The following is a 16,848-nucleotide window of genomic DNA, read 5'->3' on the forward strand; positions in this document are numbered from 1 at the left end:
TGATGACACTGGTCAGTTTTCTGTATAATGATGACACTGGTCAGTTTTCTGTATAATGATGACACTGGTCAGTTTTCTGTATAATGATGACACTGGTCAGTTTTCTGTATAATGATGACACTGGTCAGTTTTCTGTATAATGATGACACTGGTCAGTTTTCTGTATAATGATGACACTGTCAGTTTTCTGTATAATGATGACACTGGTCAGTTTTCTGTATAATGATGACACTGGTCAGTTTTCTGTATAATGATGACACTGGTCAGTTTTCTGTATAATGATGACACTGGTCAGTTTTCTGTATAATGATGACACTGGTCAGTTTTCTGTATAAATGGTCAGTTTTCTGTTATGATGACACTGGTCAGTTTTCTGTATAATGATGACACTGGTCAGTTTTCTGTATATGATGACACTGGTCAGTTTTCTGTATAATGATGACACTGGTCAGTTTTCTGTATAATGATGACACTGGTCAGTTTTCTGTATAATGATGACACTGGTCAGTTTTCTGTATATAATGATGACACTGGTCAGTTTTCTGTATAATGATGACACTGGTCAGTTTTCTGTATAATGATGACACTGGTCAGTTTTCTGTATAATGATGACACTGGTCAGTTTTCTGTATAATGATGACACTGGTCAGTTTTCTGTATAATGATGACACTGGTCAGTTTTCTGTATAATGATGAGCACTGGTCAGTTTTCTGTATAATGATGACACTGGTCAGTTTTCTGTATAATGATGACACTGGTCAGTTTTCTGTATAATGATGACACTGGTCAGTTTTCTGTATGCAATGTATGATGACACTGGTCAGTTTTCTGTATAATGATGACACTGGTCAGTTTTCTGTATAATGATGACACTGGTCAGTTTTCTGTATAATGATGACACTGGTCAGTTTTCTGTATAATGATGACACTGGTCAGTTTTCTGTATAATGATGACACTGGTCAGTTTTCATGACACTGGTCAGTTTTCTGTATAATGATGACACTGGTCAGTTTTCTGTATAATGATGACACTGGTCAGTTTTCTGTATAATGATGACACTGGTCAGTTTTCTGTATAATGATGACACTGGTCAGTTTTCTGTATATGATGCATGGTCAGTTTCTGTATAATGATGACACTGGTCAGTTTTCTGTATAATGATGACACTGGTCAGTTTTCTGTATAATGATGACACTGGTCAGTTTTCTGTATAATGATGACACTGGTATTCGTATGATGACATGGTCAGTTTTCTGTATAATGATGACACTGGTCAGTTTTCTGTATAATGATGACACTGGTCAGTTTTCTGTATAATGATGACACTGGTCAGTTTTCTGTATAATGATGACACTGGTCAGTTTTCTGTATAATGATGACACTGGTCAGTTTTCTGTATAATGATGACACTGGTCAGTTTTCTGTATAATGATGATGGCAGTTTTCTGTAATGATGACACTGGTCAGTTTTCTGTATAATGATGACACTGGTCAGTTTTCTGTATAATGATGACACTGGTCAGTTTTCTGTATAATGATGACACTGGTCAGTTTTCTGTATAATGATGACACTGGTCAGTTTTCTGTATAATGATGACACTGGTCAGTTTTCTGTATAATGATGACACTGGTCAGTTTTCTGTATAATGATGACACTGGTCAGTTTTCTGTATAATGATGACACTGGTCAGTTTTCTGTATAATGATGACACTGGTCAGTTTCTGTATAATGATGACACTGGTCAGTTTTCTGTATAATGATGACACTGGTCAGTTTTCTGTATAATGATGACACTGGTCAGTTTTCTGTATAATGATGACACTGGTCAGTTTTCTGTATAATGATGACACTGGTCAGTTTTCTGTATAATGATGACACTGGTCAGTTTTCTGTATAATGATGACACTGGTCAGTTTTCTGTATAATGATGACACTGGTCAGTTTTCTGTATAATGATGACACTGGTCAGTTTTCTGTATAATGATGACACTTGTCAGTATTCTGTATAATGATGACACTGGTCAGTTTTCTGTATAATGATGACACTGGTCAGTTTTCTGTATAATGATGACACTGGTCAGTTTTTGATGACCAGCTGACCAGGTGACATAATAACACATTAGAGACTAAAAGGCTTGACATAAAAAGCCATCAAACCCGGGTCTGACCCTGATTAAGTGAAATAGCGGTGGGTGGATTAGGTGAGGGAATCTATTGTGTACCAACTGGTCTCTTTCGTGTCCATTTGTCCCACTATTATTACACTTTCCATGTTACACGAAAACCATTTTCCTTTTCAGCCGATTGCGTGAGACAAACATTGTTATCAGGGATTTTTATAATTGGATTTTGACATTTGCACTCCGGGTTTTTCACTCGGGTAGTTCTATAGGAATAATGTATTTGCATGTCAAATTGCCAGTTTTAACAATGAGCGTAATGCGCTAAGGTACAGGTAACGACCATCAAAGCTGTAATCATGCTTGATATTACACAAAATGGACAGGTCTCTTTTCATCTGTTGAGTAGATTTTATTATATGTCTGGACATATACAAAAAACAAATCAGACTTGATTTCTACAAAAACAATAATAATATTAACAGAATAAAGGAAAGAAAATAGCCCTAGCTTTTCATGGCAAAAAATTGATATGTAAAAAAAAAAAATAAAAAAATAAAAAAAAAATAATGAATACAAGAAAATAAACAACAAGAAAATAAAAGATGTATTTCTTAAAGTAATTCATTAATTCCAACAAAATCAACAATTACTTGTTTTAATGTGATATGTGAAGAAGAAAAAAAGAAGAAAAAAAATCCTTTTTTATCATATTAAAAAAAAAAGTCCCCTTTGGGGACCTCCCAGTAGAATGAAGGAATATCTCATATCAAGATAATGCCCATCACCTTCACTTAAAAACATCTGTAGTTGATGAAAGGCCTCCCTAATTATGTACATCATTTTTATTTCCAGTCGAGGATGACACCCCCAACGGTCACTGTGACCCGCCAACAGATAGTGGCCATTCACAGGAGCTGTTTTGTGAGGTCAAAGGTCGGGAGAAGATGCAGGGGGATGAGCCTGATTATAATGGAGCAGAAGATTGCAGCGAATCTATCCACGATTTAGGAGGCGCAATAAAAAGGTAGGGGTCACCAGATCAAGTGTTGTGTTCATGTTTTATGACCAAATTTAAATGTCTGGTGGGGCCAGCACAAAGGGGAAAATGTGATTAAAAACCAACCCATACAAAAAGCATGTGATAGCATTGTTAGATGCTTCATTGCTATTGAATGGGGAAATAAATGAAAAAAAATTAATAGACATTTGTGGAGTTTTAGCAAAGAAACGGAATTAAAATTTGTATCTAATCTGAAAACTAATCATCGCAAAAGTAGTGACTCTCCTTCGTGCAAATAAAACGATGTTGCGCCTGTTTATAATATTCAAATAAGCTTAAATTGGTAAATTTGAAAGCTTTTTTCTGTATCATTTAAAGATAAATGGAGTCATTTTCCATCATTTTGTGATTAATTCTGTTAAAATGATAGACAACAGCAAATGTTTATACGTATTTGTAAACCAAAAAATTTGGGAAATCTAACCTGGTAAAAGAAAAAAACAAAAATAAAATGTTTTGGTGAAGATGACATAAAAATAGGGAGACCAAGAAAAACATAGAAAAAAAAAACAATAAAATATATAACTAGAAACTAAACACATTTATATAGCCTCTCTCCATGGATCAAATACTGTAGCCAGTTCACATTGATAATATTTTCTTGCTTTATTGGGACATGGCTACGGTCACATGTCCCTTGTATTCAGATTATGAAATTTTTAAATTTAATTCCTTTAGCAATTAAAATCACAAAATATTCTGACAGACTAAATTTCCAGGTTAACGTCATTTTGCTTTTTTTTGTCAGTTAAACGCTTATATAAGCGTTTCAGATATAATTGCTTGTGAAAATTGAATTTGATTTTAAATCTGGAAAGATGTGAAGTTCAATCAACTTAAAAAGATATTCTTATAAAGGTTGCTTAATGTAATATATATAGATATAAATATGTATACAATTAAGATTATTACAGTATAACCCTTCTAGGACCTGCATTCCTCAAATACCCCCTATTCATCAAACTGATTCCCGAACTGTGGCTATATTTGTTTCATGTAACAAAACCCTGGATAGCTTGAACAGCTATTCATCGAATACACCTTTTCCTCGAACAAAAATGTATCTAACCATGTATTCGTCGAACAGGTGTTTGTCCCTTGAGAAATTTTCAAAAGTCACTTTATGTATTACATTTTTTTCCAATTTGATATTGCTATAAAAAACCACTCAGATAAAAATCCAAAATGCTGAAAATCACAGTTATCAAAATGTCATACATTGTTTGTCATATTTTGAGACCCGACATTTTGACTGTCAATGATAACCTGGGATGAGTCAAATACCCTGTATTCTTGGAACTATGATCTTGTCTCTTGCTGTTCGAGTTATAGGGATTTTATTGTAGTTTAATCAGAATTAATTGAAATAACAGTATGACTGTTAATGTTGTAAAAGTCCTTAAAGGTCCACTACCTTTCTGGAGCAAAACATAAAGGTTTCTTAAAAACATTAGTTATATCAGAAAATAGATATTGATGGCCTAAGTCACAACACCAACCATACCATATGTAAGATTTCCTGCGTAATATATGATAAAAGTGGAGAGTCATTTTGCTGTTTTGCCATCTTGCCAATGATAGTAAACTACCACGCTGTATTTAGGACGACGGCGGGAAACATAGTATAACCCTTGAGAGGAAAATTAACATTTTATTTATTTTAATCAAATTATTCGGAAGGTGATGATACGTGTAGTAACTTTTACGATTCTACAAAATTATCAATCTCGTTTTACATTCCCATTTTAAACATAAAAAGCAGTTTCGGAAAAGTAGTTGGCCGTTAACAATAATTTAGCCAAATAAGAAAAAAGAAAGTTGAAACAACTCGATAGTTCTGATTTTGACCTAGATTTTCTATAAAAGGTAAAAATTGCACTACTTGACCTTTTGACCCTATATTTATAAAGAGCACTTTATGTAACCTTACTTGGTTGAGGAAACATCACATCTGGTGTGTGAAATAACAGCTGATAATCTCTTAAAAATAGAAGTCTAAATATCTTATCTACGAGATAAAAAAAGTTCTTATCTACGAGATAAAAAAAGTTTTTGATGTAACAAAAATAAAGCCTTATTGTCATTCATATCTCAAAGTAAAGAATTATCATGTAAGTATATGAGTTGTTCTATAGTTCTTTCTATAGAACATAAATGATCTTTTAACATATAGATAAATTTTGAAGTCTTATAAAATCATGCAGGTTATACAATCTATGGAAAAAAATAGATTAAATCCTGTTCAAAGGTTTACTAAGTGTTTTAGTAAGAAATTTCACAGAATACAAAAAAACATCATCTTGCAGTGTATTTATTTAATATTTTATAGAATGAATGTTCAATATTTACAGGATAAACTCTTATGAGATGTCAATATTAAGACATACATTTTAAAGGGCAAATAAAAAATATTTCATGATATGACAAGACAAAACATTGGCATACAACTATTATACAACATAAACATACATAAAAGTCCTGGGAAATACAAAACATTGGCATACAACTATTATACAACATAAACATACATAAAAGCCCTGGGAAATACAAAACATTGGCATACAACTATTATACAACATAAACATACATAAAAGCCCTGGGAAATACAAAACATTGGCATACAACTATTATACAACATAAACATACATAAAAGCCCTGGGAAATACAAAACATTGGCATACAACTATTATACAACATAAACATACATAAAAGCCCTGGGAAATACAAAACCCCTGGGAAATACAAAACATTGGCATACAACTATTATACAACATAAACATACATAAAAGCCCTGGGAAATACAAAACATTGGCATACAACTATTATACAACATAAACATACATAAAAGTCCTGGGAAATACAAAACATTGGCATACAACTATTATACAACATAAACATACATAAAAGCCCTGGGAAATACAAAACATTGGCATACAACTATTATACAACATAAACATACATAAAAGCCCTGGGAAATACAAAACATTGGCATACAACTATTATACAACATAAACATACATAAAAGTCCTGGGAAATATAAAACATTGGCATACAACTATTATACAACATAAACATACATAAAAGTCCTGGGAAATACAAAACATTGGCATACAACTAATATACAACATAAACATACATAAAAGTCCTGGGAAATATAAAACATTGGCATACAACTATTAAACAACCTAAACATACATAAAAGTCCTGGGAAATACAAAACATTGGCATACAACTATTATACAACATAAACATACATAAAAGTCCTGGGAAATACAAAACATTGGCATACAACTATTATACAACATAAACATACATAAAAGTCCTGGGAAATATAAAACATTGGCATACAACTATTATACAACATAAACATACATAAAAGCCCTGGGAATACAAAACATTGGCATACAACTATTATACAACATAAACATACATAAAAGTCCTGGGAAATACAAAACATTGGCATACAACTATTATACAACATAAACATACATAAAAGCCCTGGGAAATACAAAACATTGGCATACAACTATTATACAACATAAACATACATAAAAGCCCTGGGAAATACAAAACATTGGCATACAACTATTATACAACATAAACATACATAAAAGCCCTGGGAAATACACAGTAACATTGGCATACAACTATTTATACAACATAAACATACATAAAAGTCCTGGGAAATACAAAACATTGGCATACAACTATTATACAACATAAACATACATAAAAGTCCTGGGAAATATAAAACATTGGCATACAACTATTATACAACATAAACATACATAAAAGCCCTGGGAAATACAAAACATTGGCATACAACTATTATACAACATAAACATACATAAAAGCCCTGGGAAATACAAAACATTGGCATACAACTATTATACAACATAAACATACATAAAAGCCCTGGGAAATACAAAACATTGGCATACAACTATTATACAACATAAACATACATAAAAGCCCTGGGAAATACAAAACATTGGCATACAACTATTAAACAACATAAACATACATAAAAGCCCTGGGAAATACAAAACATTGGCATACAACTATTATACAACATAAACATACATACATAAAAGCCCTGGGAAATACAAAACATTGGCATACAACTATTATACAACAAAACATACATAAAAGCCTGGAATACAAAACATTGCATACAACTATTATACAACATAAACATACATAAAAGCCCTGGGAAATACAAAACATTGGCATACAACTATTATACAACATAAACATACATAAAAGCCCTGGGAAATATAAAACATTGGCATACAACTATTATACAACATAAACATACATAAAAGCCCTGGGAAATACAAAACATTGGCATACAACTATTATACAACATAAACATACATAAAAGCCCTGGGAAATACAAAACATTGGCATACAACTATTATACAACATAAACATACATAAAAGCCCTGGGAAATACAAAACATTGGCATACAACTATTATACAACATAAACATACATAAAAGCCCTGGGAAATACAAAACATTGGCATACAACTATTATACAACATAAACATACATAAAAGCCCTGGGAAATACAAAACATTGGCATACAACTATTATACAACATAAACATACATAAAAGCCCTGGGAAATACAAAACATTGGCATACAACTATTATACAACATAAACATACATAAAAGCCCTGGGAAATACAAAACATTGGCATACAACTATTATACAACATAAACATACATAAAAGCCCTGGGAAATACAAAACATTGGCATACAACTATTATACAACATAAACATACATAAAAGCCCTGGGAAATACAAAACATTGGCATACAACTATTATACAACATAAACATACATAAAAGTCCTGGGAAATACAAAACATTGGCATACAACTAATATACAACATAAACATACATAAAAGCCCTGGGAAATACACAGTAACCTTCTTTGAAAAATATTTTCATGAAAAAAAGACATGGAGGTATGAACATTTTCTGTTTTACTTTAAGAGTTAAAGTACAATTTTCAGGAAAAACAAACTTAGATAAAAAAAAAAAAATCACAAATTTGAGAAATATGAGCCAAAATGATCTCCTCCATCACTGAAATATCATAATGGACTGGTGTAAGCTTTGATTTAGAAGAATCTAAATGTGTCTTCAGGGGTCAATGAGTTCCATTATACATACATGGTATTGATAATTAAGGTATGAAATACAAATGATAAATATGTATGATGTTTATGACAAAACCTTCATGAACTCAACTACTGTTTAACACGTTTGATAAGTACAAAGGGCAAAAAAAACCAACAGCCGACTGACACAAAGGAGACTGGCACCACAACGTAACGGACAAGAACTGCTAATATCTACACAGAATCATAATGAAACACATGTCACTTTGTGTAAAAGTGACCACAAGGGTCACCTGGCTTGACCAGTGGTCAGGTAAAACGCCTGTGTGGAGGTCAAATGACAGGTGTTTTAACATTCAGTCTGTAAAAATAAAGGTGGCTCGTGTGACCGCTGGGTCAACTTTAATTATCTCTTTTGTTGTTCAGCACGCTGACCAATACAGCGTCATCAAATGGCTGATGGTCAACTCAAGGGAGGCAGTGGTCACTTCACGCTGGGCAGTGGTCAAGAATATTTGTGGCGGCAGTGGCTAATAGCCATAAACCAGAATATCTAATAATAATGCTTCAAAAATATTCGTGTGCACTGGCTGTAAAATTTGGTGTCTGGCACAAGTCCTCATTGAATGGTATGAGGAAGCACACTTTCCGAAATGACAACTAAGATAATTGGAAATATTCGTTCATTTATGGATCATAATTAAATTGATTAAAACAGAATCAAAAAGCTTTCTTTTTTTTTCCACTTAAAAAAAAATATATATTTTAAAATAAATTGTCATGGATGGAATTTTAGTGGTTATTTTTAGAATGCGATTTGATATTTTAAAGAATTATTTAGTGTTTTACCATTATACTTATTTGTTTGTTCTTGTGTGAGAGTATATTGATAATAATTTCTTCATTAGCATTATGTCATACTTTGTGGAAAAAGGATGTGAACTGTATAAAATGAAAACCAGATAATTCTGTGATATATAAAGACCTAACAATTGATCTATAATTTAAAATAAAACAATTATCTACTGATTGAATATATAAAAAAAAGTTATCTCCACATATGTTTTAATAATTTTTTCATTAAAAAAAAGAAAATATTCACTCGATTGTCTAATATTTCAGCCTCATCGACTTTCAGAATATAGCTTCCTGGTTCACGTAATTTCATATTATTTTCCGAAAAGGTAAATGCAATGTATCACCTTTTTTCAAGATTTTCCATTTTCATCTCTGTTAGAAAGCAACATTATTTCCGCTTTTAAAATGATTAATGATATAATTGCTGCTCAAGCAAGAAGTTTTAGATCTATAATGCTGTGGATATCTACCTGCACTGAGATCTCCCGTCTTTGGAATTCTTCGTTGATATTGTTTTCTGATTTTTCATCAGAATTGTAGACGTTGACTATAATAACAACTCATATATAGAAAAGTTGGTTCGTTAACCAAAGGAAAAACTAGGTCATTGGTGAAATATAGCCAAGTAATGACTGCTAATTACAGGATAATGTCTTTTATGACTAATTAGGTTTTCTGTTTGCTTTAGATATTAAATAAAAATTACTGAAGGGACAGTTTTAAAGCGTTATAAAACAGGTAAAAATGTGGAAAATAGTTATAATGCAGTATTCGGTGTAGTTATTTCAGTTCTACTTCTAGTGAATAATTATCTAAGGTATGTAAAACAAATAGTGGAATAAAATAATGATAGGGTTTCTGTTACCAGAATAAAAGGAGTGGTAGGGCAATGTGAAAAGGATTTAGTCAAGGTGAGAAAAGATTGGTGAAAGGGAATATAAAACAATAATTGTAGCTGATACAGATTTCACTGGCTGTCTATATTAACGATGTTAGCACCTCCTGTATAGCTGTCACTGCAGTCCTATTGACTGCCGATGATATTAGAGGAGGTGTTTCTCTCGCCCTTACTGACCAATGGCAGACAAGCTATATTATCGGCCACACTTCAGCTTGACCTCCAACCTTTGAATGACCACTGGACACTAGAGACATAATTGTTTGCATGAAAATATCTGGAAATAAGACTTGATGCGTTTTCTTGGTAACTAAACAGGTAGTGAGTTCTGGTGAACGGACATATGACAGTGTTGTGTTTTGGTCAGTCCTTGGTCAGTCGACGGGCAGTCATGTTTACATAACCTGTGATAAAACATTGGTTTACGCTATAAGCCATACTAATAGATAAAGTTGATGTGATGATTGCCTACACACATACACACTAGACTACTACTACCACTGCTAGTATCAAGTTTCTACATAGTGAAACATCTTATATCTAAAAAAAACCTTGACCATTTCTCCGGCCAAGCTTGACCAGCCTTGTATCTTGGCTTTCTCTCTGGGACGTTTATAAACAGCTGAATGGTCTGTGATGGACAAACACCTAGTAATAATATGTGTATTAGTAAGTTTTCCTGAATGGTAACAACAACAACAGACTATTTTAATCCCTTGACCGGTAGTGACCAGTGTTATACTGACCCAGCCTCAAGATGCATTCGGATGGGAAAGGTTTGATGCAGAACGGACAGGGCCTAATGCACAGTGGACAGAGGTTTGTCATAATTACAAGTTCTGATCTATTACATAATGTTACATGATATTTTAGGTGTTCTCTGATTGACTTTCAGCCTAAATTCTTGCTTATCTGTTTTTTTCTTTTATATTTTCATCCATTTATTTATTTCTTTATTTATTTGTTTATCTTTTTGGAAATTAACTAAATTATTTTTTTTTAATTATCCATCAACTTATCAATTATTATTTAGATTTCATTTAATTTGTGTTCTGTTATCCCATCACTAGAATTTGTCTAAGTCATTTACCATTACTTTTGATACCCCGTATGTGATGTTTGCTGACATGTTTTAGGAGAAGAACTGTGTACCAGTATTAACGTGAATATGTTATTATCCTTATTTGCGGCTATGATGTTACTATTTTTCTGTGTCCACCATAACAATGTTGATTTCACTGGTAAATGGAGTGATGACAGGTTAACATGGAAAATCAAAGCAATGTTTAGAGTCAATAATAGAGATTCATTCCCAGAGAGATGCTGACATGGTCAAGCAGAACAATTTATAAAAAGAATATGTTTTAGATTTAAGGGAAGAAAGATGCTGACATAGTCAAGCAGAAATATTTCTAGAGAATGAATTTTGATTTGAATTGAACATATGCCACAAATTATAGGGGAAAAATAAAAAAAAAAATAAATAAAAAACTTTAAAAGTACAACAAATAATCTACAAAATCTTTTTTGAAAAAAGCTCTCTTCATCTCTCTGCTATCTTTTTTCTATTTTTTTTTTTATATGTTTTCATTTTGTTTTTTATTTGTTTGTTTTATATATTTTTTGCACTTTTAAAAAAAAAAAAATTTTCTTGTCTTAAATATTAGGAGACTTTGTTCCCTAAATTGTTTGTTTAAATCTGTGAGATGAGAATGGTTGATAAGACCGACATGGTGTTCAAATTTATCATATTGTGAAAATAAGATTATTTGCACAATTAAGGTATGCAGTTGGGAAGGAAAACAGCATAAAGAAAAGATATTTTGCACGATTTCAATCAAACCTGACGCTGGAAAGATGGAAAGTCTCAAAGCTAACAAGGTTATATTTTGCACACAAAGTGTCCAGACTAACAAGGTTCTGCTGTACACTCAAACCAAGGTGTCCAGACTAAAAAGGTTCTACTGTACACACAAACCAAAGTGTCCAGACTAACAAGGTTCTACTGTACACACAAACCAAAGTGTCCAGACTAAAAAGGTTCTACTGCACACTCAAACCGAAGTGTCCAGACTAACAAGGTTCTACTGTACACTCAAACCAAAGTGTCCAGACTAACAAGGTTCTACTGTACACACAAACCAAAGTGTCCAGACTAACAAGGTTCTACTGTACACACAAACCAAAGTCTCCAGACTTACAAGGTTTTGTTGTACACACAAACCAAAGTGTTCAGACTAACAAGGTTCTACTGTATACACAAACCAAAGTGTCCAAACTTACAAGGTTCTACTGTACACGCAAACCAAAGTGTCCAGACTAACAAGGTTCTACTGTACACACAAACCAAAGTGTCCAGACTAACAAGGTTCTACTGTACACTCAAACCAAAGTGTCCAGACTAACAAGGTTCTACTGTACACACAAACCAAAGTGTCCAGACTAACAAGGTTCTACTGTACACACAAACCAAAGTGTCCAGACTAACAAGGTTCTACTGTACACACAAACCAAAGTGTCCAGACTAACAAGGTTCTACTGTACACTCAAACCAAAGTGTCCAGACTAACAAGGTTCTACTGTACACTCAAACCAAAGTGTCCAGACTAACAAGGTTCTACTGTACACACAAACCAAAGTGTCCAGACTAACAAGGTTCTACTGTACACACAAACCAAAGTGTCCAGACTAACAAGGTTCTACTGTACACTCAAACCAAAGTGTCCAGACTAACAAGGTTCTACTGTACACTCAAACCAAAGTGTCCAGACTAACAAGGTTCTACTGTACACTCAAACCAAAGTGTCCAGACTAACAAGGTTCTACTGTACACAAACCAAACCAAAGTGTCTAGACTAACAAGGTTCTACTGTACACACAAACCAAAGTGTCCAGACTAACAAGGTTCTACTGTGCATTGTACTGTACTATGTCCAGTTGATAAATAAGGAAGTATTTAATTGAGTTTAACCTAGTTAACCTCAGTAGTATTTTGACCAATAACTAAGGGTACAAAACACCAAAGTTATGTTGCCTTCTATGTGTAACACAAATAATACACAGGGGAGGGTCTGATATATTAAAGTACTCTCATTGATTTTTGACGATATGTAGATTAGGCCAAATTTTTACCTGGATATATTTACATGTAATGATTGATGTAACATAAGATTAATTGAATTAAATAATATTGATGAACCTAGTTCACCTCTTTATTGTTTTGACAAACAGTTAATTACACAAGAGTGTCTTAACCATCAAGTTACAAATATACTCAAATTACTAATTAAAAAAACCCTATTGATTTTAGAGGATATGTAACAATAGGTGAGATAAGCCCCTAAACACATACGTAACCCAGCATGTGAAGTAGGTGTTCTACGTAATGAATTAAAATAAAGGTGTTTTATTAGGGATTGGTATATCTGTTGACCTGTGATTAATGTACCACATGACCTCACTACAGAACATACAGAGATGTGGGCTGACCACTCTATGTTTGTGTAGATATACAGATACCAACCTTCGGGTAGTTTTTCCAGAGGTCAAAGTTCAATTTGACCAAGCTCCGTTTTTAGTGGGTGTAAACTGAATTAGTCAGGTCCTGTCAATCCTGAGTATTTTATTTTCTTAATTTCCATTTTCAGGGAAATAAAAACATGGCTATTTGGCCATGACCTTGGAATTTGTAGATTGTATGTGTATTAGTCAGCCAAGCTTTCTCATCTGATTCAGGGATTTAGGAGTAGGAAATAAACAGAGCTATGATTATGTGCCCTATGAAATAGTGAATGGAGAAAAGATAATATTTCAGACTGTAACACTGACCATGGGAGGGAGATTGTGAGTGAGCGAAGACTTTTTTTATTGTACATGGTTAGAAATTAGAGGATGGCGAGTAAAAACTCACTTATTTCATGGCTAAGGAATTAAGGATGGCGAAAAAAATCACTTATTTCATGGCTAAGGAATTAAAAAAAAAAATATTTTTTTAAGTTGGAGCTAAATAAGTTGATTGAGATTTTTTTTTTTTTTTTTTTTGAAGATTTGTCTGTAGGATGTGATATTATCATCCCATTAAGGATTTTAGATATTAATTTTTCCATAATTTTTTTCCTATTTGTTCTCTGTCCTGTTTTCCACAGTAGCCATTTTTTCCTGTGGCCAGAGGGATGTAATTTTCAATCATATAGGGCTGTTAGTGCTGGACTTGATCAGCAAGAATATGCTATCAATCTTCATGAAATTTGACCAGTGGTCAGTCAAATGAATTCCCAGTGGACAGTGGTCAGAGAAAGTGCATTAGGACCAGTTGTTCCTATCTAACTGGACATGTAAAATGGGAGTTAATATTTTGTGGCCCACCTAACTGTAGATGGTATCTATAGAGAATGTAAGAAGTAACTAACAACAGGGTTATCACCTAATTACCATAACAATAAGTAGAAACCCAATGACAAAACAAAAGAAAAATTCTACAAAGATATGGTTTGACATTTAAACATTTAATTTACATTTGTCGATGAGAGACTACATACCCTTCATTAAAGAAAAGTTAAACAAATCTGAGTTTAATCTTGTTAAATTGAATTTGATAAATTGATGAAGTAGAAACTGCATTTTAGCTCATGCACTTCCATGAATATCACCTTATATGAAGACTTATATAAATTGCTTATACTAGTCCATGAATATCACAGCACCTTCAAAACATTTGCAGCTTTCTAGCCTTATGGTTTCTGCTATGCCACCGCCTTTTGTAATTTCTGAGAATAATGCCCGACTACCAAAAAAAAAACCCACCTTTGGACTTCTCAGGGCTTATCTAATGATAATTTGTTTGTAATAATTCCTCACTGGCACCCCTTACAAACATGACATCATCAACAACAATTAACCAATCAACACACATTAATCATTTTACCAACAAATCAAAGTGAACAGATTATTTATAACCAGATGGAATTCCAACAACATGGCAGGCAAAGTGACTGATTCGATATATAAAGGATATGGATTCTATAATGATCTCCATACATGATCTTTGAACTTTTTAGTCATCCAGAATGAGATTGTCTCCCCTTCCTCTTTGTGCATAACAGCTATGATAAGAGGGCTGGATATTTCTAGAGAAAAGATTATCTCCCCTTTGGGAATTTGGAAGTTTTGGACATATTTTCTAGAAACAAAATCATAAAGCATAATATAATTTGTGTAAAGAATTTTTATGTGTATATATCTGAAATATGTAACAAATTAGCTTCTTTTTATTCTTTGAATATTACGGAGTTATCTGCCCTTGTGAGTTTTAATAGTCATTAATTGTTATTAATTTGTGAATGATGTTAGGTTTTATTTGACACTGTGCATAAAAACATAGAAATTAATGCTTACTAACAGGGGCAGATAACTTTGTAATATGCAAATTTAAAAAAAAATCAATATCACCACTAAAATATAGGTTTGTACAGTACTTTTCACATTGATGAGAATAAGATGTCCACCAAAATACAAGGTTTTAAAGCACTTGTATGCATGATTCCCTTGATTGGTCAAAATAAAATCACCACTTAAATACATGTTTTTCAGTACTCGTATAGCGCTTAGTTTAGGCTTTATATAGTGATTTATGTTGACTAGTGATGTGTATTAAAACAATGACACTACCGGCCCTGCAGGTTCAATGTTATTTCACTACAAACAGGAAGGAAATATACAATATATTTTGATTATCATCCAGCTTTACATGTCAAAAGTTCATCTATAACAAAAGAAAACCTGTGTATTGTTAAAACAAACAAGGTAAGAAATTTTAGGCTTGATTTTATATTAAACAATCCTGATAACTGACTTAATTTAGCAGCACGGTCATTGTACCAAATTGAAATTAATTAATTTTATACATGTAATTTAAATGTTAATTTCATATTGAATTAATATTAGTTAACATTTTAGTATAATAATTGATTTAGTACAGAAATATCGAACTAAAGATAATGTCTTTCATTGAAATAGGCTTTTCTTGAATGCAACAATTCACATTATAGATTATTGTTTGTGCGATAGTAATGTGTTTATTTCTACGTATAAAATAATAAAATTTCACTGATTCAGATTGTGATTGATTGAGATAAATATGAAAATGAATAATGGCTATTTCTAATCATATCCTTTACTGGGTAGATGGCTGTGGATTTTGGAAAAAAAGTCAAGTATTCAGAACTGACAGTTATACCCCAAAAAATTAGTATCAGAGAGAACAAATGTATGAGTGAAATATTCCACTTACAATATATGCAGATTTACAGAATAAACAAGAGATATGTTAAAGAAGTTTATGATGGCTTTTTTCAACGTTATTAAATACTCCCTTTTCTTGTTTTCATTCAGTTGATTTTAAAAGGAGAGATATGATATAGTTTTCAATTTTGAAAGTTTTCATACATAGAAACATTTTTGATCTTGGAGTTCTGATGATTTGTCCTTCCATAAAAACATTTTCTGAAAGTATTTAAAATAGTTGAAAAATAATTTTATTTCTTGCAATATTCAAATGAAAACTTCAATAACAGGAAAATCAAAGAATTAAAAAAAAACAAAAAAACCCAATCCTTGCAAAAATTAAACAAAAGCTTTAATAGGAGCAGAACCAAAGATTTTGAAAAAATGATTTTGATCTTTGCAACGCTTCAGTGAAAACCTCAATAACAGTAAACACAATTTTATCTCATGAACGTTGAAATCCTTGACCATTGAAGGAAAGTGTTGGTAAGCT

General features: G+C 32.4%; 1 protein-coding gene across 3 annotated transcripts in view; it reads left to right on the forward strand.

Moving 5' to 3' along the window:
- LOC138308506 (protein hunchback-like) overlaps positions 1 to 16,848 on the forward strand; it is a 102,818-nt gene that overhangs the window by 45,101 nt on the left and 40,869 nt on the right. For 2 of the 3 annotated variants that reach the window (XM_069249512.1, XM_069249513.1), the window contains one exon: positions 2,979 to 3,150. In XM_069249512.1, the coding sequence (XP_069105613.1) occupies positions 2,979 to 3,150 (172 nt within the window). Of the gene's footprint in view, positions 1 to 2,978; positions 3,151 to 10,358; positions 10,893 to 16,848 lie in introns of those variants that run through there. The other variant, XM_069249515.1, reaches the window with a different exon arrangement.

This window comes from Argopecten irradians, chromosome 15 (assembly GCF_041381155.1).
Source record: "Argopecten irradians isolate NY chromosome 15, Ai_NY, whole genome shotgun sequence".
Lineage (NCBI taxonomy): Eukaryota > Metazoa > Mollusca > Bivalvia > Pectinida > Pectinidae > Argopecten > Argopecten irradians.